Source organism: Rhipicephalus microplus, chromosome 8 (assembly GCF_043290135.1).
Source record: "Rhipicephalus microplus isolate Deutch F79 chromosome 8, USDA_Rmic, whole genome shotgun sequence".
NCBI lineage: Eukaryota > Metazoa > Arthropoda > Arachnida > Ixodida > Ixodidae > Rhipicephalus > Rhipicephalus microplus.
Window position 1 is genome coordinate 87821232 of NC_134707.1, and position 27063 is coordinate 87848294.

The 27063-nt window shown below is 42.3% G+C and overlaps 2 protein-coding genes across 3 annotated transcripts; both read left to right on the forward strand.

The window, feature by feature from the left end:
• The first annotated feature begins 599 nt into the window (after positions 1 to 599).
• Positions 600 to 7722, forward strand: kud (oligosaccharyltransferase subunit 5 kud). Of its 2 annotated transcripts, none has more exons than XM_037415956.2 (4): positions 600 to 722; positions 2439 to 2551; positions 4879 to 5035; positions 7466 to 7722. In XM_037415956.2, the coding sequence occupies exons 1-3, from the start codon at positions 705 to 707 to the stop codon at positions 5003 to 5005; spliced, it is 258 nt and encodes an 85-aa protein (XP_037271853.1). In that variant the 5' UTR covers positions 600 to 704; the 3' UTR covers positions 5006 to 5035; positions 7466 to 7722. The 2 variants fall into 2 exon arrangements, with proteins under 2 accessions (XP_037271853.1, XP_075728380.1); XM_075872265.1 differs by lacking the exon at positions 600 to 722 and adding an exon at positions 1329 to 1382.
• A 1209-nt stretch (positions 7723 to 8931) lies between these two features.
• Positions 8932 to 25478, forward strand: LOC119163879 (putative E3 ubiquitin-protein ligase UBR7). The gene is made up of 11 exons (XM_037415954.2): positions 8932 to 9134; positions 12211 to 12344; positions 13596 to 13659; positions 15632 to 15727; positions 16611 to 16664; positions 17340 to 17439; positions 18663 to 18785; positions 19494 to 19777; positions 20660 to 20825; positions 23589 to 23650; positions 25084 to 25478. Exons 1-11 carry the CDS (start codon positions 8967 to 8969, stop codon positions 25174 to 25176), a joined length of 1344 nt encoding a protein of 447 aa, XP_037271851.1. The 5' UTR covers positions 8932 to 8966; the 3' UTR covers positions 25177 to 25478.
• Positions 25479 to 27063: the final 1585 nt, after the last annotated feature.

The following is a 27063-nucleotide window of genomic DNA, read 5'->3' on the forward strand; positions in this document are numbered from 1 at the left end:
AAATAAAATGCTCCGTGAGCTCACGGTGCGGCGTTATGGTTGAATGAAGCTACGAGCTTCAACTGTACGACTTGCGAGCTTCGCGGGATTTTGGATCGCCGATTTCTTCTGCGTGAGGTGCGACACGAAAAACGGTTTAGAAACTTCACTTCCGTGGGACGATCAAGTGTTCTTTCGTGAAGTATTTCATCTACGAAGCAAAAATATAGCGTGTAGGGAAATAAAGTTGTCTATACTTCCTGTTTTGCTTTTGCTACTGAAAGAAACGTGCAAGTGGGTGCGTGTTATGATGCCAACTAAAGAAAACGAAACAGGAGAAAATGGCTCAAACATGGCGGTACTTAGCGAAACTCTGGTTAGCAAAATAGTTTTTCGAAAATGTTCCTCAACTATTAGTACAAAAAGCATGCTATGCCGTAATTTGTGCTTCGTAAAAGTTCTTAAAAATTGTGATAACTTTATACAACTTTATAGAGTTTGACTGTAATATTCCGTAGTCATGTTCACACTCATTATCTGTAATCATTTTCAGACACCTTACACTGTGTCAATCTCTGAGGTTGTAATATTTTGAATCGCAGAAGCAAAAGTTACGTCATTATTGTCATGTTTTTGATTAGACATAGTTTTGGATTTTACTGGCTGCGTTTACCAACAAGCCCGTCTTGCGCTACGTCTTCGTAAACGTCACTCGACTTGCAAACATGGCAACCATCGGACTGGTGAGTTTCTTGGTTGCGCCGGTTTGCGTTGCTATACCGCGGCTACACCCCTCTTAGTTTTATTAGCGCCCCACTTAGAATTATTTAAGACACATGCGCTACCGGCAGACGCGAAATAGCGATCGCTTTATTTCTAGATGTAGGAGTGACGGAGGAGTACACGTGGCGATGGTTTTGAGACACCGACACACGACTATCGAGTCAACCGGCATTTCGGTACCCGAAAAAATTACGAGGTGACAGCAGTATTACAGTGCCACCGACGATGAAAGATGTGCTCACGAGTCATTCTCAATACTAACTAGTTTGAATAGAGCAGTAGTTTCGCCAAAAAATGCTGCGTCGAGTGCTTTCTCGCTATCTGCGCTGAAACTTGAGAAACCGCTGCCACGTAGCGTCGGCATTTCGGCTCGTCTCTCGAGCACAGTGGTTATTGTTCGCTTACAAATTCGCAGACTTGTTTGTAACTATAGGTCTAGCTTTCTTGCGCTCATGACTCGTCGGTGCGAATCGTTGGATTTGCATAAATATCAATGAAAAGCTAGATAACTCGTGGTCGCGGTGTTGGTGCGGAGTTTCAGGAATAGCCATGGACCGCCAAATCAAACTGACATCAGGGTCATGGGAGTGGATAATCCCGAATGTTCCTTCGTTGAAAAAGTGCTTGAACTTGGAACAAAGGCTTTCTTATTTCGGTTTAAGCTGTGCGAACTACCTCTTCAGTGGAGTGCAGAATTAATGCTAACCTAAATGCAAAGGCTACAAGACGTGAGGTTGCTGTTAACAACCTGGTTAGACGCTACCCTAATAAATAAATCCTTAATTAAAGTTTAATTCAGATTAATTGCAGACAGACATATCAATATATCATGATCTTGTTTTTGTTGCAACATAATATTAAGCACTTTGAAATAATTTTGTGTGAATGTGGCTTATGTATAAACACTTTGTAAGTCACGCTTGCAAGGGTTTAACAGATCTCGGAGGCGTTCACATATTGTTAAATATACAAAGACTCGGCAGTGAGCATAATCACCTCTACATCAAAGCGTAGAATAATCTGTTTTGCCTGCAAAGTGTGACGTACAAGGGATGTCAGGCAAGGAAAGCTAGATTCATTTCTAGCCCAAGTTGATCTACGAGAAAATAAAAGTATATATTCACATCGCCATCAGGCTTCGTGGCAAATTTCTTTTTCCCGCACAAATTATGGAAAACAGCGCCTTTGTCATGCACTGCCTTTCCTAAATAACCATTTCAACAAACAAAATGTTGATGTTCTAACACTAAGCAAGGCTAAAACGCTAGACCTATTCTTATAGCAGGTTATCAACAAAACAACGTAAAACAAAAACATATATAAAATAAATCTCAGTGACTTTTGATTGTGTGCTTCTGTTACTGAACTTTCCATGTTATATAAATTGTCTTTCAGTTTTACTCTGCAGGGTCTATATGCTTGTTATTGAATTTATTCATTACATTTTTATTCCTGTGGTATTCATATACGAATGAACTATGTACTATTCTACTCCACTATGCTGTACGTGTAACATATTTTTTTTAATGTTGTGCTAAAACAACTTAACTATAGGTCTGCCTGGGGACCGTAACTTTGTCAAGCTGATGAATGTTCGGCTTTTTCTCCAGTCCTACCTTTTTCACCTTCTGTTTAAAAGGGTGAAATCAAAAGATTTTGATTGATTGATTTTCCAGTTGGGCATCGAGCACATGTACAAGTATGTCAGCCCGGTCAATCCGGCTGTCTACCCGCACCTCACGCTGGTGCTCATGGGCATTGGCCTGTTCTTCATGGCCTGGTTCTTCGTGTATCCTTTGTATGTTCCTACATGACATACGTGAGCTCAAAGTGTCCAAAACTAATATTTGAAAGTTCCCTCCTATCTTTTATGTGGATATATATGCGTGTTACGCATCAAGATAGCCATGTTATTAAAGGGGCCCTGCAACACTTTTTCAAGTAGCTGTAGAAGGTATGCACTGAGCCTTGATTCGCAAGGGGGCAGCACTATCGCCGTGCCCTTTTGAAAGTTCAATACTACGCTTGTCCAGATGTCCGTGCAGAGGTCACTAGACATACAAGTTGCCATATGGATCTTAGATACAGCACGTGCAGGGAGTTCTCCGCCCATGTGGAGAGCGCGCGGACCGCCAAAGTGGCGACCTTGACGCTACCGATCTTCGCCGATTACATTACGTGCGTACCTGATGGAGAAGGGTTTTACCCTTGTCCATCAGAACTTCTGGGGGAGGGGGGCAGCTAAGGCACCCTTTTGGCTACAGACCCGGTCCTGCAGTGGGGCGTAAAATATCCTGAAAGTGATTCTTTCTTTGTGTGTGCCATAAAAGCAGATGCATAATTACAGCATTTTAGTTGCACAACGTAATGGAATAATGTATATATTTGTAGAACCCTGTATATGTTTTGCCTAATGATGTATAGTATATGTAATCTTTTGTATGTGTTTTTTATTATCTGTCACTGATGTTTGAGTTATGTGTCTCTGGGAAGGGATGTGACACTCAGTGAGGCACTCGTGCCTTTTTGTCACACCTCCTAGGCAGGACAAATGGACACATTATTTGTCTTTGTCGTTGTCTGAAATAAATAAATAAAAATAAACCTTCTATACAAGGGATTCACTAAAGGAGCTTATTGCGTCATGAATTCATTACATCAGAATATTTCATTATCTGTCCAGTATGAGCAGTGCTCCAAAGATTTGTCACACACTGCGATTGCACTCTCTTTTTTTTTTCCCTTTTTTCATCACTTTTTCTCTCTTTTTTTGTTCTTTCTTCGAATGCACTGCTTTTCAGTATAACCATCCGAAAACGCGTATAAGCCACAGCCTCTCGTGACAGTCCCAGTAACGGCCGAGTGTACCATGCTCAATTCAGCCAATGGCTGACATTTGGCTTGTGATGCAGTGATTTTGGAGTCTGTAGCGTCATTTGTCGAAAAAGAGAAAGCAATATTTAGCTGACTTTGAGAATTTTTTGTGAATTCTAGGCCATGTGCTACACTATAATAGTTGGCTCGCGTGTTCTCAGGAGCCTTGACTTTTGATCGGCAGCGTTTTCTGACTGTGTTCGAAAGTGTTGCAGGGCCTCTTCAAGAGATGAGAAGAGAGCAGAGTGAATTAGCGAGAAAAAATGGGTGGTCGAAATTTTAGCTAGAATTAAGAGAAAACAAAAGTGAACCTGGGATGATCACATGAGGCAGAGGACTGATGATCGTCATTCGGAAATACCAAGATTCTGGTGAAGTAGCCAGGGAGAAGCAAAATTGTATGGTTCGATGAAATTAAGAAGTTCGCAGGCATAAAACTGAATCAGATAGAACAAATTTGGAAATCATTGGGAGAGACGTTTGTCTTGCACGGGCCTGTAGCCACGAATTTCCTTTTTTTTGGGGGGGGGGGGGGGGGAGATTTGTCGAATGCCTTGAAAAATGCCTATTTATTTTATTACTTGTCCTCGGTAAAGCACCCTTCTCCATCGGAATTTCTGGGGCGGAGGGGGGGGGGGGGGGTCTAAGGCACCTTTTTGGCTACAGACCTGGTCCTGCAGCTAGGCATAAAATATGCTGAAAATGACTCTTTCTTTGTGTGTGCCATAAAAGCACATGCATAATTGCAGCATTTTAGTTACACAAAGTAATTGTCATTGTTAAATAAACTTGCAAGTTACAGTAGTATCAGTCTCTTGCTCACAAAAAGCTGCAGAAGTGTCAGCAAAAAAAAATTGAGCAACAAGATGTGTAATTTGTTATAAATTTAAATTGCGAGTGGTCTTTGGCAACTTCAACCAGTTTTATCAAAAAAATGTGCTGTTTTGATAGGTTAACAAAAATAGAAATCAGTCTGACCCAGTTATAACGTTACTGGTTTTAACAATATATCAGTTTTAAAAATGAAAACCTGCTGCATTATCAACTTTTGTATGTTTATTGTGGCAAAATAACCGTCTCTAAGTGACAAATAACCGACTCCCTTTGGATTTACAATATGCTTCACTGCATAGCGATTCGGCTGTGCGGAAAAACTAACTTTTGAACTTCACTACGGTGCGGGAGCGTTGGTGGCATTTTCAGGCATATAATCGTTCTGTATTCCTTGACATTGATGTCCAGCTATGAGGTCACCTCGACAAAGTTCACGCGAGACCTCTTCAAGGAACTCATCATCTCTCTAGTCGCCGCAGTGTTCCTGGGCTTTGGCATCCTCTTTCTGCTTCTCTGGGTCGGCATATACGTCTAGCAACGTAGCAACACGTGATGCCGTTGGGGGGTAAGAGAAAAACACGCCGTTCACCACTGTCACTGATGTCACTCAGATTGATTCATGTCTGTTAATCGGCAGTACTGGTGACACTAAATTAAATATCTTAGAATTATGATTTTTGATGAGTTGTTTTCAGCTTAGGTCGTTTCAAAACTTGGAAAAGCTGTGCTACATCACAATAATACCTACAGGGAAATGTGGTGCCACTGTCACTTCAAATTTTATGAGGGGTGCCGTTTTCGTGATGGAAATGGCATGATATAAGTGTCTGCTAGGCTAGTGTTGGCGGTTGTTGAGTGAGGCTTTGGCTAAAAAGCAGATACGAATGCACTACTAAAGGTTTTTCTAAAACAAAAGCTTAATAAACGGATCCCGATAAATGGTTTTACACTTTCAAAACGAAATTTCACTCCTGCAGGGTGTAGGAAAATGGTGAATGAAAGAAGCCTACAACAAACTATGGTCGTCTGTATTGCAACTTTAGTGGCCGTTTGCTGTGTTTTAGGTTTCATAAAACTGCATGTCAAAGTAGAAGTAATCAAATTTATATAAAACTTGTTTCTATGTAATGCAAAGCAAAAATAGTTCATTTCAGACTTCTTTAACGCAAAATTAAAGCAGAGAATGCCATTCCGAGGCCGACATATAGCAGCATTCCCATGCATGCAATGCGTCGCAGTGCCAGTTTTCCCTCTATGTAATAGTAGAAAACTCTACGACACAAGTACAAGTTGTTTGATGCATTTACCTCAGATGACCTGAAGGTAAAAGTTGTAAGCAAGGTATAATCCGCTTTGTCATCGTCGTCTTTGCGAACTTGGTAACAACGGGAAAGCCAGATCGCTCATGCCCACTTGCACATGGCACTTTCTTGACTGCGGGCGTTCAGAAAGATGTCGCCATCCACAATCTCGCTCTAGGCGACCGAGGCTTCAGCGGTTGCAGCAAATGTTTTTCGTCTTGCAGTGAAAAAGTATCGTCACGTGCTTAGCACGATGATGGCATTTGATAAGGTGGGGTTGCAACGTACATTTTCGTTCAATTGAGACATAAGGGTCTTGTACAATGGTGGCATTTTGAAAGAAGTCTCAGGGTGACGATAATTGCGACTTTTATGTTTCTCTTACACAATTACAGCAGCTACGTATTCATAAAAAGTGAAAGTGTGATTTAGTAGAAATTTCTGCATTGTTTTCTTAATTCCTTCAAAATGTATTTCAATTAACTTGGACATTTTTTCCTATCCAGTGCGATTTGAATCAACAAGCTCTTACTCTATAATCGCAGTGGCTCTCGTGCCATGGTAGACTAGTGGCATGGGTGTCAATATGCAAGCTAGATGATGTCGGCTCGATACCTGGACTCTGTAGCTTCACTTTAGTGTGGTTTAAAACTGAAGACGCTCAGTTGCTTGCTTTGCCGCGGTGATCTAGTGCCTGGGGTACTCTGCTGCTGACCTGCAGGTCATGGGATCGAATCCCGGCTGCGGCGGCTGCATTTTCGATGGAGGCGAAAATGCTGTAGGCCCGTGTGCTCGGATTTGGGTGCACGTTAAAAAACCTCAGGTGGTCAAAATTTCCAGAGCCCTCCACTACGGTGTCTCTCAAAATCATATAATGGTTTTGGGATCATTGGCCCACTTGCTTTTGTTTAAGTGCATTTTAAATATAAGAGCAAATTGAAAATAATTCCCAGTCCTCCACTTCTGCTTGCCTCATAATTAGGTACGGTTTTCATAAATACAACTGCACAATTTAATGTATAGGTCCTCTGGCATGACCGTTCCATTGGTTTGGTATGGTCCACCATGCAAATGTCACTACCACGGAAATCAGCATTATTTTTAGCAATAGTGTCACTTGTGGTGCAAAGTCATGTTTTGGAAGCAATCTTTGCAAATGAAGTGCAAATTTATGAAAATGAAATTCAACCGGTGTACCGGTATGCAAAATTTCAGTAGTATGCATTGGTCACTGGTAGACAGGGAGCAATATTGTGCATGCATTGCTTTTGTTTATACAGTACTTCATAGGCAAACGTGAATGGGTACCCATCATGTTAAATGAAAGAGTTTTAGCCTATTGTCTCTTGCCAGGTGTGGCAAGAGGATATCGCATCTTCGCACTCAACATCAAACTGCACACGTTAATTAACACTTGCAGTGGTTCACGTCAGCTATATCACTTGCAGTGGTTCACGTCAGCTATATGATGTTGTGGTTCGTACTTTCGCTATTAAGTGCTATTGCATAATAATTATATGTGAATGTCTTCACTTACCAGAGAATCGCAGTAGACACATTGCCACCCAAAACAATATGATAGTTCTGTTTTGTTGATATTAGTGACTGTCCTTGATGAGAGTTTTGCTTATTGTCTTTACAGAGTTCTTACAGCTTGTATTTTTCTGTACTGTCTGCACTTTTATGTGTTGCAGGGGCTACCTCTTTTGGGTCCTGTTGGAATGAAAGGATGGCATTGGTTACTCACCTTGTACTTCAAAAAGCATCTCATCGTTGTTTCTCTCTTTTTTATTCTTTCAAATTGTTGTACATTCCTTGTGAATTAAAGTCAATGAAGTCTGTTTTCAATTATACAGAGTGCATTGCCTGATTACAAATGCTCCTGGCTAGTTCGGATAAGCCTTCGTTCTTCCTTTCTTTGCCATTGAATAAATCGGTTTCTTATTTACAAGTTTAGTGTGAGCTGACTGATTTCTACTTTTGTTAAGACTTTATTCTTTGCTTTTCTTCCATTAAATAATGTAGTTTCATACCTACAAATTTAGTGTAAGCTGGCTCGTGTGTTTGACTCAAGTTCATTGGGATTTTGACGCTAAAGCATGCTGGTCGTGTTGCCCATCTTCTGGGGGTTCATGTGGCAAACTGTTAGTGAGGCTTGCTAGTAAAATTAATTATTCACATCCTTAAGTGTAAATATGGTTACAGTGCTCTCGTGCGACAGAAAAGCTTTCGTAAGTAAGAATGCTGGTCGCTCAAAGCACCAAATAAAATATTGGAATACTAATGCATTTTTTGAGGGGCACTGGTTACAAACTGGAGGAGGTGCAAAAAGCGAGGTAGTTGATACATCTTTAAACTTGAAAAACGTCTCGAAAATGAGACTGAGAAAGGCGATATGTTGGATGGGTGCAGTGGTTACTTGACTGTATTACATAGTCATTTTAATTGCTATTAAGCTAGATGTGTATTGAACTGCTCAATTGCGATTGGCTCATGCGCATGAGCTGCATAGTGGGTCCAATCAAGTGTGATGAATTTGATCACTGTGAGAAGTGCACGTGTTGAGTCATGTTCAGGTGTTTTGTGATGTTAACAAAGGAACAATAAAAAGAACAGATTTTTCTAATATTATTAATTTACTCTCAGAATTGCAAAATCGCCTCGCATGCCGCGAGCAAACTTGGTTATCAGGAAAACGCGTGCGGTAACGCCACCTTGAAAATATCGCACCGAGTGCTGTGACGTCACAGATTCTAACAACGTCTACTATGCCCTACGTACCTACTAATCGCTAAAAATGAAGCGCATTGTCCTCTGATATAGTCATAAACTAAATATGTGAAGTTTCACAAAATTTCTTTGAGCCAATGTCGCCGAAATAAAAAAAAAATGAAAAATGAAACTTCGACCTTATTTTCATGACGTAATAATAAGCGTATGGAGGTGAAATCAGCTACATAAGACTTCTAAGAGCACATTATGTCAATACAAACCTATTGCACGCTTAACTTAAATGTCCCTAGAAATTCACGCTGTGAAGGGCAACGTTACTAGAACCAGGTTCTAGTAACGTTGGTGAAGGGGTAGTGATGGCGCTAGCTGTCATCCCAACTTGGACAACAACTTACGTCACTCTGACGTGTAACATACGTCTATCTGTTCGTTTTATGGCGGGAGCGTCTGTGGCAAAAAATCATGGCGGACGACGGAAAGACTTCGGAGAGCGCGCCGTCGACGTCGATTGACTTGCAGGACGAGAACAGCGTGACTCTGCAGGACGTCCTCGACGAAGAGCAGGAGCTCGAGGACGACGCTGACGCCGTTTTGGGTGGCAGCGACGACAAGAACTGCACGTACGACCAGGTAAAAAAAAGAAGCTCGCCGTAGGCCTAGGTCGCGCATCTGCGAATGGCCTCGGAAGGCGACGTTCGAGCGAAACTACGTCTTTCGTACGTGTTTCTCAATGTGCCAAACTGTTTGCACTTGACGACCGGCACCGCGCAGTCACTCCAGACGTTTATATATGCCCAAGCATCTGGGAGACGGCGATTGTCGGTTTTCGCGACTTACGGGCGAAGCAGTTCGCATGAATGGCCGACTGCTGCGCTCTGGCAAATGTCGTCGTTGTGTAGCATTGAAGCGATAATTTATTCGCCGATGGCTACTGCTACTCGGTAATGAGCAGTTAAGCTCGAAAGTAGCTTGGAACACTGGTCCCAGGTTAGTGCGCTGTTATTCAACCGCTGCTGTTGTCGTGACGCAGCGAAATGTGGTGTTTTTCCATTGGCCTTGGTCGCTAGATTTGCCGCGAAGCCGTCTGAGCTGCGGAAACTTCATTCGGTTTGACTGTCTATACACTTATGTCAGGCTGAGGATGTTAAAGAGAGAGGTTTTTGTTTTTGGTCACTGAAGTTTCGAGTATGTTTTCGAAATCATTTGTTCCAAAAGCTTTGTGTGTGCGCGCGCGCCTGTGTACTTACATGAGTATTCTATTTTTTTTTTGTATTTTGTGAACAGTTGTGTATCTGTATCTTCGATTTCCTTTCAGTGTCACTTCATCAGTACGAGCAGCCTTTGCTGTACGGTTCGTCCTTCATAAGTTACGTTACGTGAAACGCAAACCGAAATAAGCCCTGTGCATACTGGCCCTTAGCGCGGGTTGTGGAAGCGATGCTTGCAGCGGTGTTTTAGTTTTAATCTAAAACACGAGAGTTCTCCTTGTCTAGAGAGTGGCGCCTTGCGTATTTTTTTCCCTTTTACCTCGAACTACTTGAATACACACCTGTTTGATTTCCTTGTCTTTGTGTACAGTCGCTCTGAGCTTCGAGCTGTAACAGGGCGCCTATAATCGACGGGCCCTCAGGTCTGTACAGTGACAACAGAAAACGTTAAAGTTGGCCTCCAGAATTCCAGTAATCCAACCAAGCATTATGCAGCCATCCACTTTTTCTCTTTATTTATGTCAGCGTCGCCGTGACACTTGTTGCAGCTCATATCGATGCTTCCCCAGCTGCGGTATTTGCACGCTTGCAAGTGACAGATGGAGCAGTCAAATGAATGATACTGATTATCTGCAATTTCTCCTTAGAAGTAAGGTGGTACCACGTGCCCACTGATTCAAGTTTATAAGCAGCCTAAATGTCACTAAAGTGACTGACTTCTCGCTTCTTCAGCTGCCTGTCATGACTATGTAGGAGCACCGTCCTATAGCTTTGTACGTCTGTGAGGAAAAGTATGCGGACCATAGGAATGTGAGCTGCAATTCCTGTCTGCGCCATCTAGTGGGGAGCAGTCTGTAGTCGAAAGCATAGCTGGTGGGTGCGGAATCGCCACTGCTACGCTCACCCAACAGCCGGCAGCTTGCCACAAGCAGCGCAGACACAACTTTCGGCATGCGCTCCTGTGGTCTGTATAGTTTTGCTCACAAATGCACATGCTCCATATTAGCTATCACTTTGCCGGGTATCTGCATTAGTCATCATTGCTCATCAATCTTACAAACACCCCTAGCTTATGCTTGCTGCGTGAGTGTTTACTTCCCCGTAACTGCATTTGAAAGGACACTAAAGAGGAACATTGACTTGGTTTAGATTGACAAACTGCACTCTAAGAATTCTAATGCTATATCTTTGACAATCATAGGTTCAATATCAATGGAGCGCCCCGCCGCGATTGTCTAGCGGCCAAGGAACTCGGCTGCGGCGGCTAAATTTCCCATGGAGGCCCAAATGGTGTAGGCCCGTGTGCTCAGATTTGGGTTCACGTTAAAGAACTCCAGGTGGTCAAAATTTCCGGAGCCCTCCACTACGGCGTCTCTCGTATACATATGGTGGTTTTGGGATGTTAAACCCCACATATCAATCAATATCAGTGGAGAAAGTCAAGGTTGAGTTCTCTTTTTTAAGTTTAGCTCCAAAATCTCCATGCACGATGTAAGAAATTTCAAAATGTATTTTCGGTATTTTCATGGCATTGGCTCAATAAAACTTGCTTGAACTTCGTATGCTAAGTCTGTGGCACCTAAAGATTACAACGTACTTTATTTTCAGCGATTGGAAGCTGTGTGGGACCCAGTAGATGGCTTCGAAAATTTTTATGTCGCAGTGTTTGGTGCGGGAATGTGGTTGGCAGTGATGTATTGATTTCATCGCATGATTGCAAGTATTACATTGATACACGTTGTTTGACCTACGCTGAAATTGCCCCGGGACATCAGTCTACGCTACTCAAGAATAAAACGCAGACGCTTCAAAAGTGTTTCAGGGCCCCCTTAAATCTGGAAGTTACACCTTCAAGTAAAAAATGCGTCATTCATTTTGTAACCCAGCCGATGAATGGGTTTACTTATGTAACTTTGTTGTCATCACTCTTCATATTTCCATGTTTGTATATTCTGAAAATATTGTATAGATTAACCAATTATTTCTTTTTCATTCAGTACTCACCATGTAATGCCTTTGGTTGTTTAATTTGTAAATGTAAATTAATAGGATATATTCTGGCATTATAACAAGAGTAATTGTCTCCAAAGCAGTCAAGTGCACATGATCTTAGATTAATGTAATCTTCTTAGTCTATTTAATAAAGAACTAAGGGTGAGCAAATATCTGGTACTTTCAAGTATGCTGAATACTCTATTAAAGCCTTGATGGCTTGAAAAATCTTTGTATGAAGTATAAGCCGTTAAACTGATGTTTTTGCTTAAGTAAAGCATTAGAGCATTGATAGCTTCCTTTAAGTCATTGGGATTTCGCATGCATGTCAGCTGTCCTGCCGACAATAATGGCATGCCTCCACATCCTTAAATAAGTGATTACGATTGAAAACTTGCCACGAAAATCTGCCCCATGTTGATCAGCCTTGATGCTTTTTTTTTATTGTCCTTTTTCATCTCCATTACAGTATGCCTGAAATATCATTACTACAATGTGTCTGACAGGGCTACGTCAAGCGGCAGGCCCTGTATGCATGCAACACGTGCACGGGACCGGATTCCCAGCCAGCCGGTGTGTGCCTTGCCTGCAGCTATGCGTGCCACGAGGGGCACAATCTTTATGAGCTCTACACCAAGAGGTGGGCTTCGCTATGCACACTTACTGCATGGTTGTTGACAGCATAGCAGGGGACTGGAACTGGGATGGTAGCGATTACAGCGTAGACTGTCTGTCTCAGGCACACTTAACTGTGATTCACTGTTTCTTTTGCATCATAAAATGATTGCTAGGCTATTTTACCAATCGTGTACGCATATCTACGATGCTGTGTTTGTTATTTTGCTTCTGCTGTATTCGATCATCACCTACAAAGACTGTAAGCAATGTTCAGTGCAGGCCATGCCTGCAGTGTTTCAGAAGCTTCAGGACTGTTGTAGATCATTTCGTTAATACCGCGCATGATGCAAACACTTGAGCTTATTCCAGAACTTGGGCAACCGCCAGTGATATGGCTGGATAGTTTGACGGGTAATGTATAAAAGGCAGTGCGTTTCAACGACGATCAGTTTATTGAGAGCCGATGCTCTCTCTGCCGCTATCAGTGCCGGCTTGTGTCACTGTCATCTCACTTTCCGTTCACCGACCACAAGTTTGGCCAAATAAACGGTTTCGTCTTGCAGTTTGCTGCCTTCGTCAACGTCACAATCATAGGACAATACAGTTCATTTCATGTGGTGTATTTCGTGTTGGTTCTCTTTTGCATCTGTATTTATTTGCATCTCAACAGTAACAGTACTGCAGCTGACAGTGTTATAGGCATTAACCTGTTCTCTTAGTATTAGCTTAACGTTCTCTCTGCCAATCCTGAGAACACTCGGGTGACGACACACACGCAATCCTTACCCATTCAGAGTACACTTGTTTAGCCTTTTTATATCACTGTCTGCTACTAGCAAAAATATATATATTTAATAGATAATCAGTGGCTTAGCCACTCTGAATTGATGGCTAATTATACGGTTTAATTATTTGTCAGTGAATTTTATTCGATGAGACAATGGCCAGTATAAATGTTTATGTGCTTTGAAAAGTGTCCTACTGCATTGCTAATAGAAAATTTCTGTGTAACATGAAAAAAAAAAAAAGAAGGCCGGCAGGGTGTTTGGAACAGTTCCAATAAAACCTGGCGGTGAAAGAGACTCGAGGTGAATAAAAAAAAAGGATGACAAAAAAAAAGAACACCCCCTGTTTGCAATTTTGTGCTCAAAAAGTTTTCATGCCAGGGTGCGTTGTTACCTTGGATGACATGGCAGCTCTAGTCATGAAGTTTGTAACCTGCTTTATGACTGGGTAGGTAAGGGCTGCTGAAAGATTGTTCACTCGGTTTCAGGAACTTTCGATGCGACTGCGGGAATGCATCCTTTCCCGAGAGTAATCCATGCCGCCTGTGCCCGGTAAGTGTCCAACATCTTCAACTGCCACCGTAGAGATTCTTGAAAAAGTATATAAAAGCCAGTGAGAGTCGCTACCGGGACTGTTAGATGCCATGGCACTCAAACCTCGATATAACGAATTATCAGTTATGACAAAGTAAATTATGAATAACTTTATCATAAATACAGTGCTACGTATGTCTTTATAACGAATTTTCATATATAAAGAAGTATTTTTGATGCAGGTGTTACTTAGTTATAGTGAGGTTTGAGTGTAGATGCAACATAGCATCTAACATCCGTAGCCATTGTACCTATGGATTCAGACATTCAAGTGGCATTACTTTTGTTCAAGAGAATTGATAGCTAGGCTAGCTCGTGGAAATGCGTGATTTAACTGATATAAGCACACACCAAGGCACGCATAGTTGCTTCTATTTACACCGATACGTCATTATAACATAGTTGCATCTTACACAAAAATAAGTTTGTTATATCTGAAAATTTGTTATAAAGGTATATTCCTAACACTGTTGCAAGACTGTTTTTCATATATCTTGTTATAACTGATATTTTATTATATCTGTGTTCATTATATCGAGGTTTGAGTGATAGTCGAACACCTTTATAAGAGACACTGACGTAAGAGACAAACTCCTTTATAAGAGACAAATGGGTATAAGAGACACCAGTGTGCCTACAGTAAGATACGGGGAATAGGAAAATGCATACAAAGTCCCCTACTTATATGAGACATCTTGTGTAGAAGACAAGAATCGCTCCAGAGCATGCCTCTTATAACAGGGTTTAACTGTATATGCTTTCTTGTTCGAGAAGTTTTTTTCAGTTGTGAGTAAGCACTTGTCCTCTTGTGCTTCCTTTTTGTCTTTGTTGCTGTGCGCTTAGATAAATTAGTAAATCGTGCATTTAGCACGTTCTACCTCTGTGAATTTCCCATCGTCGACATTTTCATGAGCACTCGGTGGCGTCAAGTTCGTGCAGCAGTGCTCGGCTGCTGATCCAAAAGTCGCGGGTTCGACCTCAGCCTCGGGGCTCGCATTTTAATGCAGGCCGAATCGCAAACACCCGTGCACTGTGATGTCAGTGCACGTCAAAGAACACCAAGTCGACTCTCGTTAATTCAAACTTGAAGAGACCTCTGAATGTTGTTTGAATTATCCAAAGTTCTCGTATGTATGACTCGGGGCAAAGTGACATATTGATTTTATTACATTTAAAAATTTTTTAAGCGTTTTCAAACCATGAGTGCACCCAATGAACAAAATGCAGAGGTGTAATATACATAAGTTCTATGGCCATTCACTGCTGATCAGACCTTTTCAGGAAACCGTGAATTGCCAACTGCTTCTTTTCTATATCTGCCTTCAGCACAAAGCTCTCTATACCATTTGATAAGCATCACGGTATACTGTACATGTGCTTCATTTAAAACATTTGTTTACTAGCAAAGCCTTTTTCCTCGAAGGCCTCAGGCGCTTGTTTGTCACTTTTAGACTGTTTGGATTTTACAAGCACACAAATTTTTAAATAGTGAGAAAGCAGTAGATATTTTCCAGTATGATACCACAAAAAGTGAATTAACCAGATGGCGAATTTGAATTAAGAGGATTTTAAATACATCAAAAGAATAGAGGGCCAATGAAAAAGTTGAATTTTGTTTGTATTAACCGAAAGTACGAATTATCAGAGTTTGAATTGTTGTGGGTCTACTGTAGATAGTCGAAATTTCCAGAGCCTGCCACTACGACATCTCTCGTAATCATATTGTGGTTTTGGGTTGTAAAATTCCAATAATTTTATTAATATTATTATTCTTATTCTTGCTATGTTGTTAACTTGCCCCATAAACGTATTAAATCATTATGGGTAAACCAACATTGCAGTTTTACTTTTGCCACAACACACACACAAAACAAAACGGCTACTGAAAACTTTTGTGTCGGTACCCCTTGAATGTGAATCTCTTTTGCAGAGGAAGGCTGTTCGGAATTATGAAAACAAGTACAACCACAACTTTCACGGCATGTACTGCACGTGCAAGCGACCATACCCGGACCCCGATGATGATGTACGTGCCTTGCGATTTAATTGTTTATTTAGTGTGTAGTCTCATTTTAACGGCTTCCTTTTCGACGTGTGGAGAGATTGTGGTGTGGCAGACGTGTCCCGGTATCCACTGCACTTAAATGGACGTGCATTTAGTACCAAAGGTTATCTCTGAACTGTTGAAAATGTCGAGTGGACTTCAGTGTAATTTAACTTACACAAATCTTACTGTAACAGACTAGGCTTATAAAAGTGTTCGATCGCTTTAGAGGGACGCTAAAATTAATGTGCTCTGAAAACTCTAATGCCGTAAGTTTTATTATTATTATTTTTTCTTTTTAGAGACGAAAATCTTGGTTAAAGATTCATCTTTGAATTTCACCGAGGAAGTTTCTGTATGTTCTGTCACGGATTTCAAAATGATGAAATATCCTGAAACTTCGTACATTAGGTCCCCACAGACGGCAGTGTTTTTCTGTCTCGCCGAGTAGGAACAACATAGGTCCTAGTAAACGCCGTCAAAATTTTCTATGTCGTGGTGTTTGGTGTGTGAATCTCAAGGTGAAGTCTCCACTCGCGTTTCATTTTCATTCATCCACCTTTTATTTTTGTGCTACGAGGATCATTTGTAATAACCGGGTTGCAATTAATACAAGTGAATCATGAAGCGTTTCATGCCATGAAACAGTGCATATGCTGGCCGAAACCAGAGAACACTTCCGAATGTTCCAGTTAACTAACAAGTGTGGAACTAACAAGCTTTTACTGTAGTAACCATTCACTTCGTTACAAAGAATTGGTGTTTGCTGAAGCCTAGTTTTTAAGTAATGGCTCTTTGTGAATAATGTTGTGTGCTTTCCACTCGTATCTCTCTCTCTCTTTTCTTTTTGATATTGTTGTTTTAGGTGGAAGACGAAATGCTGCAGTGCATCATGTGCGAGGACTGGTACCACGGACGGGTAGGTGTTGCCCTTTTAAGCAGTGGAATGCACTGCTCCTCCAGGTTGCACAGTCTGTTACCCCTTGTCAGTGCGGTGTTCAATTGCATTGAATGGGTTATTTAGATAAGTAATTTAAGTACCGTGACCAATACAGAGTATTTTAAAAAAATTGGCAAGTTGCAAAACTACCAGAAACGTAATTGAGCACAGGCACTTTTCATGTGCAGTTATGTGCAGATCTGCCCGAGTGCCGTGGTTTCCTGTAAGTTCAGAGAGAAAAGTCGCTCATAAAGAGAATTGAATTACAGTGAGCAATAGCAAGTTAATAAATTAATTGAATAATTAAAGGGCCATTAGAAATGTAATACATTACATGCACTGAATATTTACATCTATTCTGTGTCCTACAGACCTATTTAGGTGCCATAATTGCTTTCATGACAGAAGTTCGGGGGAGGGTGGAGGCTTCAAATGGTGAAAAATCATTGAACGGGAAGTGTTGCCGGAGCTAACATTCCTGCAAGTCCACTTGTCTTAATTACCTGTAGCGATTCGGATGTGTAGTCACGATGCTGAAGAAATGTTTTCAAAAAACTGGCAAGCCGAACGCGATTGGCAGATTACAATTAATGGTGACACACTTTATGCATTTCACCGGGCCTGCCTTCTGGCTTTCCCTTCTTTCCCTACCAGCACATTGGTGGAGCCATGCCGGCAAACCGGGATTACTACGAGGTCGTGTGCACTGGATGCATGAGCAAGCATCCATTCCTGTGGCAGTACTTCGCACATGGTGAGTTTCTTTGCTTCTTTGGGTTGTTTAATCAGGCTGTGGTGTGTTAAGTCTGTGTCTCAACTTCTTGGATTTTCCATGGGCCGCACGATCGTGTAAAAGACACGGGGTAAGCCGAAAAAACAAACGCATCTTTTCGCAGCCCTGACAAGCATGGTGCTTGAGCACCTGTGAACTTTGCTCATAAGGGCCCAGTTGTCATCGCTGTCTTGTGCGCTGTTTCTGCATGCATCAGTGGATGGCTCCTGACCCCTTCTACATGTCATGCTCTCAATGCACAGAGATGGTGCAAAGACTGCAGCTCTTCCTGGAAGAACTCTATTCTTCTATACTGACGTTATGTAGAGATAGGCAAGATTGGATCCACAAGATCCAGCTGCGAGCCTTACTTTCTATAATATTACAATTCATTGCTTGCCCATGTGCTGAAACTAACTTTTCATTTTTTTTTCACAGAGGCAATTGATAGTTGCGTTTAGTTTATCTGGGTGAAGCCCCTTCTGTCTTTTAATGTTGTATCTTACTAGACAATCAATAATGCTTGCGTTGCAAAACAAATCAAAACATTGTGATGAGTGGTGCATACAATCGCCTCAAATAAACACGTGGTGCCATCTGGCCACTGATGATGATGTTGATTTTTTTCGCACTCTTTTCTGTCCTTATCTCTTCTACCATAATTACGCCGCAACTACTCGCAGTCCTGCGCTGTGCAAATATGGTGAAGGTGATATCAAGGTTGCTATGTGCCACTGTGGTGGCTCGGAAGTGCAGTCATTTTCTCAGGTGTCTTCTGAAATGATAAGCAGGTACTGATGGAAAATGTAACCCGGAGAACTGCAAATAACTGGAAACGTGAAACTGGCGTGTCTCGTTAGATTCAATTATCCTAGGTTTCTCTCTATTTCGTTCTTTTTTTTTTTGAACTTCTGTTTTTGAGGTTTGTCGTAGTTATTATACTTTGAATTGATAAGTTGCTATATGCTTATAACTTGTTATGACAAAGCTATACCTGCCACGATAAAACTTCATTATATCCTAAAATTTGTTATAAACGTATATTTGCAGCACTGCATGTGTGACAGATCTATTCTTCATTTACTTCGTTATAACAAATAATTACTTATATCTGTGTTCATGATATCAAGGTTTGAGTGTAGTTGCGTTCTCAATGGAAGGTGGTCATTGAGTGTAATGAAACGCCTGGCTCCCCCCTCCTGCAGAAATGGCGCTCTTGGAAGAGAAGGACGTCAACATTTGTGAGGAGGACACGGAGAAGCAGCACGCTGATGGAAGCCCCGCCGCTTCAACAACTACTGTGGAGAATGGAGTCAAGGTTGAAGGAGGTGCGTTAACGATGCACGTGAGCCTGCCTCGCCGTTTGTGAATGCTAATTTTCAGGTGCACCAAATGATTGGCAGCAGAGTTACCAGTTTCGCTTACAAGAAGCGAATCGGAGCTTCTTTTTTCGGCAAAACGCGTGTAGAATTTTTCAGTGGCGTTTTTTTTGGGGGGGGGGGGGGGGGCTTATTCGCATTTTTATGGCAAATAAATTTTTTTAGTGACCATCACGTTCATCAAAAGTTGCACTGGCAACTGTAGAGAAAATGTGCTGTAGATAGTTTTTAAGGTGAATATGCTCGAACGTCATTATATAAAAGTTGCATATTACCTGAAAATAAGTTGCAAGCTTGTCATAAGTAAAGGTATATTCGTAACATTGTATTTATTGCAAAACTATATTTCATTCACTTTGTTATAACCAGTATTTTGTTATATATCATGGTTTGAGGGTATGGGCTGTTATTCATAGGTGCATGTATTTTGGTTATGCAAAAATAGCTACTGTTTTGCAACTCTCCTGCGTATTTGAGTGACATTTTATTATGGCGGACCGTTAGAGCCACAGAGATGGGAGGGAAGGCCAAGGATGGCAGTGAGAATAATGGAGAGAGAAATTGGAAAGTTTGCTGCAATAAAATTTCTAGTCGTGCATGTTCGTCTTTTCAGAAACCTTGGTGTTTTCTCACTATCCCAAATTTTCTCAACTGCAGGAAACACGGAGAACGGCGTGGCTTCAGCTCGTGAGAACGGCACTGATGCCGTGGCAATCAAGGAGGAGGGCCATCCAAACCAACAGACTGCGGGATCAAGCGGTTCTTGCAGCGAGGTCAAGGTTGAAAAGATGGCCGGAGACGGTAGCCAGCTGTCTTCAGCGTCAGAATGCATCCTCAAAAAGCTGCGGAGCGTCGGCGACGACTCAAAGAAGCCTCACGACGCGTGCGCCTACTGGCCGCGAGGATGGCGGTCACGCCTATGCCACTGCATCCAGTGTTTGGTGAGTGCATTAATGTGAAAGCATTGCTTTTGCTGATCATTCATTTCCCACTGGACGCAGAACCAAAGATGGCTTTTTACCGTATTTTCGCAATTCTAAGCACCCCCTTCTCCCCGTTTTCCCTGGAAAGAATTGGGAAGAATAGTTTGCTGTTGAATCTAAGCGCCTTCTTTTTTTTTTCTTTTTTCCTCCTGCGAGCACAGTGCAGTCAATGCTGCCAAGCACACTTTCTCGCCACTAATCTCAGAAGCCACATTGTGTATTGCTAGGTTCTAACAAGAGATGGCGGCACAGAAGTTGGCGGTGCTTGGGATAGATTGCACTGGCATTGCGGGGTCACGGAGAGGTGTGTGTTTTTTTTGTCAGTTGTTTGATAGCCCTGAAAGTGGTCAGTACGAGTGCAAAGAGGGCTTTCTACAACTTGAGGTTCAGTCGAGCTGCAATTGCATTTGCAGAGGATAATGGAAACCTAAGTGCTGCAGCAGAATTCAGTGTGGACCAAGCTTGCATCATCAAGTGGAGGTAGCAGTGGGACCAGATTTTTTATGGCGCTGCACAACTCGTGAGAAGCTCATGGGTTCTGAAAAACCCAAGGGCCAACACACAGAACTTGGAAGTGGACGAGTTTGTTCGCCGCAAATGAAACAGTGGCTTCGCTGTCACTGCCGATGCCATGCAGACAAATGCAATGAAGATCACGAGAAGAACTAGTTTGGAAAGGTGGACAAACCTCCGCACTGCAATATACCCTACCCAGCTGGGGATTCTATGATCCCATGTTTTCTATTGTAATTTTTTTCCGAGCTTTTTGGCATCTTGATAGTGAAACTCTGGTTTGTAGTTTTAATTGATCGTATCTGTTGCATTTTCCATGATTCGTAGGCCATGTACAACGAGCAGAAGTGCCTGTTCCTGCTAGACGAAGAAGACACGGTCCAGTCGTACGAGGAGAAAGGGAAGGCCGCCCGTGCGCAGGTGCCCGAGGGTGACCCCCTCATGTCGGCCCTCGGATCGTTGGGACGGGTCCAGCAGATCGAAGCCATTCACGGTACGGAAGCAACTAAATGCTTGCTTGCACAGTAGCTGCCAATGTTGACACTGTTCGCAATCACTTTCTCCTCTCCGAGCCATGTGGCTCTGTAACTATGCGAACTGTCTGGGGCACTAACTACACTCAAACCTCATTATAACAAAATTATGCAGTACACAAATTTAAGTTTGTTATATCCAAAAATTCGTCATAAAGGTATATTCCTAACTCTATATATATTGCAAGACTATTCTTAATTTCTTTTGTTAGAACATATACTTCATTATATCAGGGTTCACTATATCGAGGTTTGAGAGTAATTACTGCTTGCACGTTATTCTTAAAACACCTTTTCAAGTAACCATGGAATGAATTCACTGGAAGAGCTTATTTTCTCACGAATTCAACGCCGCAAAATTTTTAAGAGTCGATCCAGTGCGAGTAGAGTTGCAAAGGTTTGTTGCATGCTGCAATTGCATTCTCTCTTCTCTCGTCCCGACGAAAGTGCTGGAAGCTAAGCAGGCAAAGATGACAGGGCCACAGAAAAACGTTACACATGCCTCGTGACCTTGAGCACTTTCTTTTTTTTTTTTTTTCTTCGAATGTGCTGCTTTTTCCGTGCGATCGCATGCACAAGCGTGGACAAGTAGCGGCCTCCCACGGCGGTCTCCGTAACGACAAAGCTCGTCATGTTCAAATCAGCCAATGGCTGATAGATAGGCTTACTATGAGGGATTTTCGGGCTTATTCTGTGATTTGTTGAGAGAAGAGAAAGCAATTTTTAGATCACTTTAATAATTTATTGTGAATTCTAGGACGCGTGTTGTCTGGAGCCTCTACTACCGATCAGCAGCGTCTTCTGACAACGCTCAAAAAGTGCACGACCCCTTTTAGATGTAATATTTCTTTAGATCTCTTGAAAATCTCCGAATTTCCAAACAGAATTTTTAAAACCCTGACTTTTGCATTCTTTAAATTAAAGGATGCTTGCTCATCAGTGTACTTTCGTTCACCCTGTTATAAGGACATTCCTTTGAAATAGGCTTGGGAATATTCATGCTTTTCAAGTATTCAAACAACTGTTAGAGCATTTGAATTCGCTTCTTTATTAATTTGATATTTCAGAAATTTGATATTTCAAAACAAACAACTGAGTTGTTTGCTTCAAACACAAAATGAATAACTTGTGAACAACTGTCTTTTCAAGCAGTTCATCACCTGAGTATGGACCCGAGCCTCAGAAAAAGCTTCACTGCGGCTCGGGCATGCAGTGCAAAAACCTATTCAGGGGAAATATGTTCTGCTAAAGCTGCACTTATGTGTGCATACAACCTGCCTTATGAGTAATTATTTCTTAGTATTAGTATATTTCATACCTAATACAGTAAAACGTCGGTTATACGATGAAGGTGTGGACAAATTTCGGGGTAATACGAATCTTGTTGTGATCCCTCCCGGTTGAGGCCCATCAGTCTGTGATGTAATAGAGCAGTTTTTCTCAGCCAGGGTTGTGTCGGGGACCCCTTGTGGGCTGGTGGAAGTGATGGGGGACTCTTTGCAGCGAAGGGGAGGGAGGAGGGGGGTACGTAGGTGAATTAACACAACTAGAGCGTGAAACAGGTGCCTTTCATTGCTACGAAGAACATCAAACGGGCCTCATCACTTCATTTTGGACAGTTCATCAATATGTGTCACAAAAAAAAAAAAAAAAAAAGCGAGTGAGGGTTTTGCTGATCATAGAAAGGGGGTCTGCGGACGCCCATATGAGAACCACTGTAATAAAGTTCAGTTGCAAACTGGTTTTCACCCTGCAACATTTGATATGAATATATGCTGCCGTGCAGGTACGAACAGCTGCTGCCCATGCTGTTGCAGAAGACGCGGCAATCACACATGGGCTAAACTCGCTTTAGTGCGGGCTAGCGTGCCTACATAAACGCAGGCTAGTGTAGGCACATGTTTGGCGCCATGAATTGCGTTGTAGCTTCAAACATAGTGCATGCTAATCTTGGAGGCCTTAATGTGCCTTCGTGTATAGTGTACGGATAATATTGAAGTCGCGTGTTTTTTTTTTTTTTTTCTCTTTAACATGATGCGTGCTACTATGCTTGAAGTAGCGTCATTGTGCTATGCTTACGTGCGCCTGCCACATCGATGTAAACCATGTTGTTGCAGACAGACGTCCTGTAAGATGTGGACGAGGACCTAAAGAAAAAAGGTGGTCTTAGCGAAGGAGCTAAGCCTCGTGTCAACACGCGCAGCACGCATACCTACCAACTTTCCGCAGCAAACCTCCCAATTGAGTGCCGCACTCAATGTAGCAAAGCCAGCACTTTTTTTTCTTAGTCATGCGATTGTTGGTGTGCGTGGTTTGATAGTTTCGGTCGTTTAGCTGTGAGGAAATCTTCATTGTTAGTGACTGTTAGTGACACAAAAACACGAATGTTCAATTAGAAGCAATAGAAGCGGCGGACATTTCCGGGCATGGACAAGCAAAAAGTTTGAATTAACTGAATTCGTGCAGAGAGGTAGTTTGAATCGAGTAGCCTTAAAATACATTGAAAACGTATTGGGCCAACTGAAAACTTAAATTTGTTTGAATTAACCAAAAGTTTAGATACTTGAGAATCTAATGTAAACTTTTTGTGTGCATGTCATGGTTTGGAAACAGATTCGGATAGTTTTTTGGTGATACGAAATCTAGGATGTTATGAACATTTTTGCTACGCCTTCATGTTGGTATCTGTGACATTCCACGGTGTCATGATTCTGTTACTGCAGGCTACAACAACCTCAAAACGCAGCTGGTCGACTTCCTGAAAAAGTTTGCCGACAATAGAAAGGTGAGCTGGGTTTTTGGGGCACTGGCACAGCCGAAAGTTCCCTAGGCCTCTTTTGAATGGTCCACATTTTTGAGCAATTGAATCTTATCACGAGAAAAGCTGTTCAGAGGTTCCCCATGGCAGGTGGCACATAAGAAATACACAGACTCCCAAATGCATACCCCTGCCAACTCTCCCGACGTATGACCTAATTTTTCGATTGTACGAATGCTCTCTGGAATCTTGCGAAAAATGGCCGCCACAGCAGAGGATTTTTTTTTTCTTTTGTAATCACGCGCGTGCGTCAGCCTTTCCTGCTGTGACATTTGCGGCGCAGCAGAAGAGCCCTCGCCACTACGTCTGTGTCGTTCATTGTAAGAGTACCGTTGGGTATAATCGAGGCACTGCGCATCTGGGCAAAGGCGGGCGGCCGCGAGACGCACTTGCCACCGTGCCACAAAAAGGTGAGGGAAGAAGTACAACTTTTGCGGTTGTCTGTCTTCGCCACCGCATTTTGTACGCTAGGCCTACACTGCCTGGCCTGGCTTCTGTAAAATGCAAAAAATTATGCTGTTCCAAAACTAATGCCATTGTAGCGTCGCGCCAGTCTTGGCCAGTTGCCGCACTAAAGAAGGAGACAGCCGCGTGACACATGACGCGCGAGCCACGAGGAATTCAGAACGGACTAGCTTCTGGCCTAACTGGACCTCGCCTACACCCGCATCCCAAATAAAAGCCACGACCATGGCACGGCCTCATGGGCTGCCGTCTTGCATTCCTCAGCACCATCAGTGTGTGCTGATCTCATCTAAGACTGAACCTTTGCGCAGCTATGAATGTTGCACATCTTTAATGTTGGTTGCCCACCGCAGTGGTGTTGCGATTGCAGTGCTCGGTTGCTGCGCCCCCTTCGATAGAGGTGAAATGTTAGAGGCTTGTTTTACTGCATGATGCCAGTGCAGGAACAACAGATGGAGGAAATTTCTGCAGCCCTGCTATGGTGTGCCTTAATTGTATCATGGTTTTGGGACACTGAACCCCTTTATAAAAGACACGCACTGGGGAGCTACTCTTGCCGTTTATATGAGGTGTCTCTTGAGAGCCGGGAACCACATGTTTTCTTATCGACACCTATTTCAATGTAGGCAGACTGGCGTCTCTTTTACTTAATTGTGTCTTACATCGGTGTCTCTTATAAAGGGGTTTGACTGTATTGTTATTTGTTGTTATTATTATTATTTTCGGTTTGAAGTGTTTTCTAGGTTATGAGATTTTTTAATATTTTGTAAATGATGTGTGTTCACAGATACTGGTATCCACACAAATTTATTGCAAATTATCTCGCATTCAAAGTTTTCTCAGTACTCTTGTAATGTTCATCAGAAGCATGGCTGCACATGTTATCCAATGTTGCTATGTTTATGCTACGTGCGTTTTCTCATTCCTGCCACTAGGTCGTCAGAGAAGAAGACGTTCGGGAGTTCTTCAGCGGAATGGAAGCCCGCAAGCGGCGGAAGACTTCTGCTGTTCCGTATTTCTGTCGATAGTAGGGTGGGTCGCGTGCTCTCCTCAACTCTTTGTGTTCATTTGCGACTGGTGGTCGCCAGTTGTCGCTTGGTGTAAGCCTGATCTGTGTTTATGTACATGCGTTTTATTTTTGACATTGAACGGACTTTGCCAACTGTAGCGCACGTCTTTTCCGGATGACACCTACGTTATCTCCCATCATCTCAGTGTATGTTGTTCTGTGCACGCTGTATGTTGTTGTGTGCACGCTGTATGTTGTGTGCACGCGACAAATCGCGGCGATAGCTGTGCGTAGTAGAAATAAAGATTTGTTGTGTGTAAACGTCCCCTTCTGCTTGTTCGATGTCAGCTATCACACTTCTCAATATAATCACAGACATCTATAAAGCTGGCTGCCAATCGTTCAGCACTGTTAGAGATTTGGCTTATAACATTAAAGAGAGTGCACTGTACTTTGTTTATCGCATTTACTTATTTAAGATTCAATAATTCTCTCACAGATACACATACAACTTAAATTTGTTCTGCCAAATAAACGTCATCTTTCACCATTATGTAGCATGTTCTCACGCAAGTTGGCCAATGCGTGCACATAGGCTTATAATTTATACAAAACATAATTTTAAGTAACGCTTACATGTTGTGCTCCAATGACCATCTGCTGAAGACTGCTTCATGGTAGACATGCAGCAGCACTGTCAGATTTGACTCCTTTGTGACGTATGGTTTGTCATAAAGTTTTGCATCACTTTTTGCATGACTCCAGGTAAACATCATGCTTCTCACAAATTTCATGGAAGCATTTGTGTTTGTTCTGCTTTGTATGCACTAAAATGTTTCGCAAAAGCTCACAGCTAGGGAGTGAGCAATATTTCTTTTCAATCTGTGCTTTGTGAACAATCTTGTCAACTTTGCAAGACTGCATCGTTTCGGCTCTCCACGCCCAAACATGCGCGCAGTATTGCATGCCAGTCGAGTGCACCAGATTGACTGCAGTGAAGTCGGGAACTTGAAGCGCTCGTCTAGACATTTACTAAGCTAGAAAAGAAAATGTCAGTGGCCTAGTGAAAAGGTCATAAGCACATCCATTGCACTGTATAGTATGTGCAATGGCTTGTGAATGTCTTATGTGATTGCGCAGCAGTTGTGTTGCACTTATATGCACATAACGACAATCTGTGCAAGTTACTGTACAGCGTAGTCATAACAACGCCGCTGCGTTGTGCAGTCTTCCTGGTGATCGGCACCATTTAAATGCTGTTTGTAGAACAAGTGGACATAATGTTGAACCCAGATAAATTTAATATGAGGGTATCACAAGAAAGCTTTCGTGTATAAGTAATTCAATATAGTATTAAATATTTTATATATTGAAACGATATTCCAGGAAATTTCATAACTGCTCAGTATACTCGATCATTCATTTTCCAGCTTCGCATTAGGCATGCAAGCTGAAATGTGGCTATTGAAAGTATGGTGCTGCTCACAAAGAAAGTGCACGTTCTTGTTAAACCCAACTCGTTTATACTGCACTTATCCATGTAAGCCCGGATTTATGCACACCCGTCTTCACCATCTGGATCCATATTTATGGTTTTCCATTCCATCTGGGTTATCCAGATCTGAGACAGCCGTTCTCTGCCGCACGTGGCTTGGGGTGTCTTACACGAACGCCTTTGCTTGCTGCATTGGATGAGCAAACATTGTGGCGCTGATGAAACTATCGCACATATTTTGTGTCAGTGCCCTCAGTACAACTGTCTGAGACAGTTCGTGTCTGCAGTGTTTGCACGCCTCGACGACCAGCCGCTTTCCGAAAAATTAATTTTGGAATGCCGGAAAAATCCAGCTTCTCGCTGAAGGCCCTGCAATCGACCCGCCTTTTTGAATGATTGTGACATTCTAGT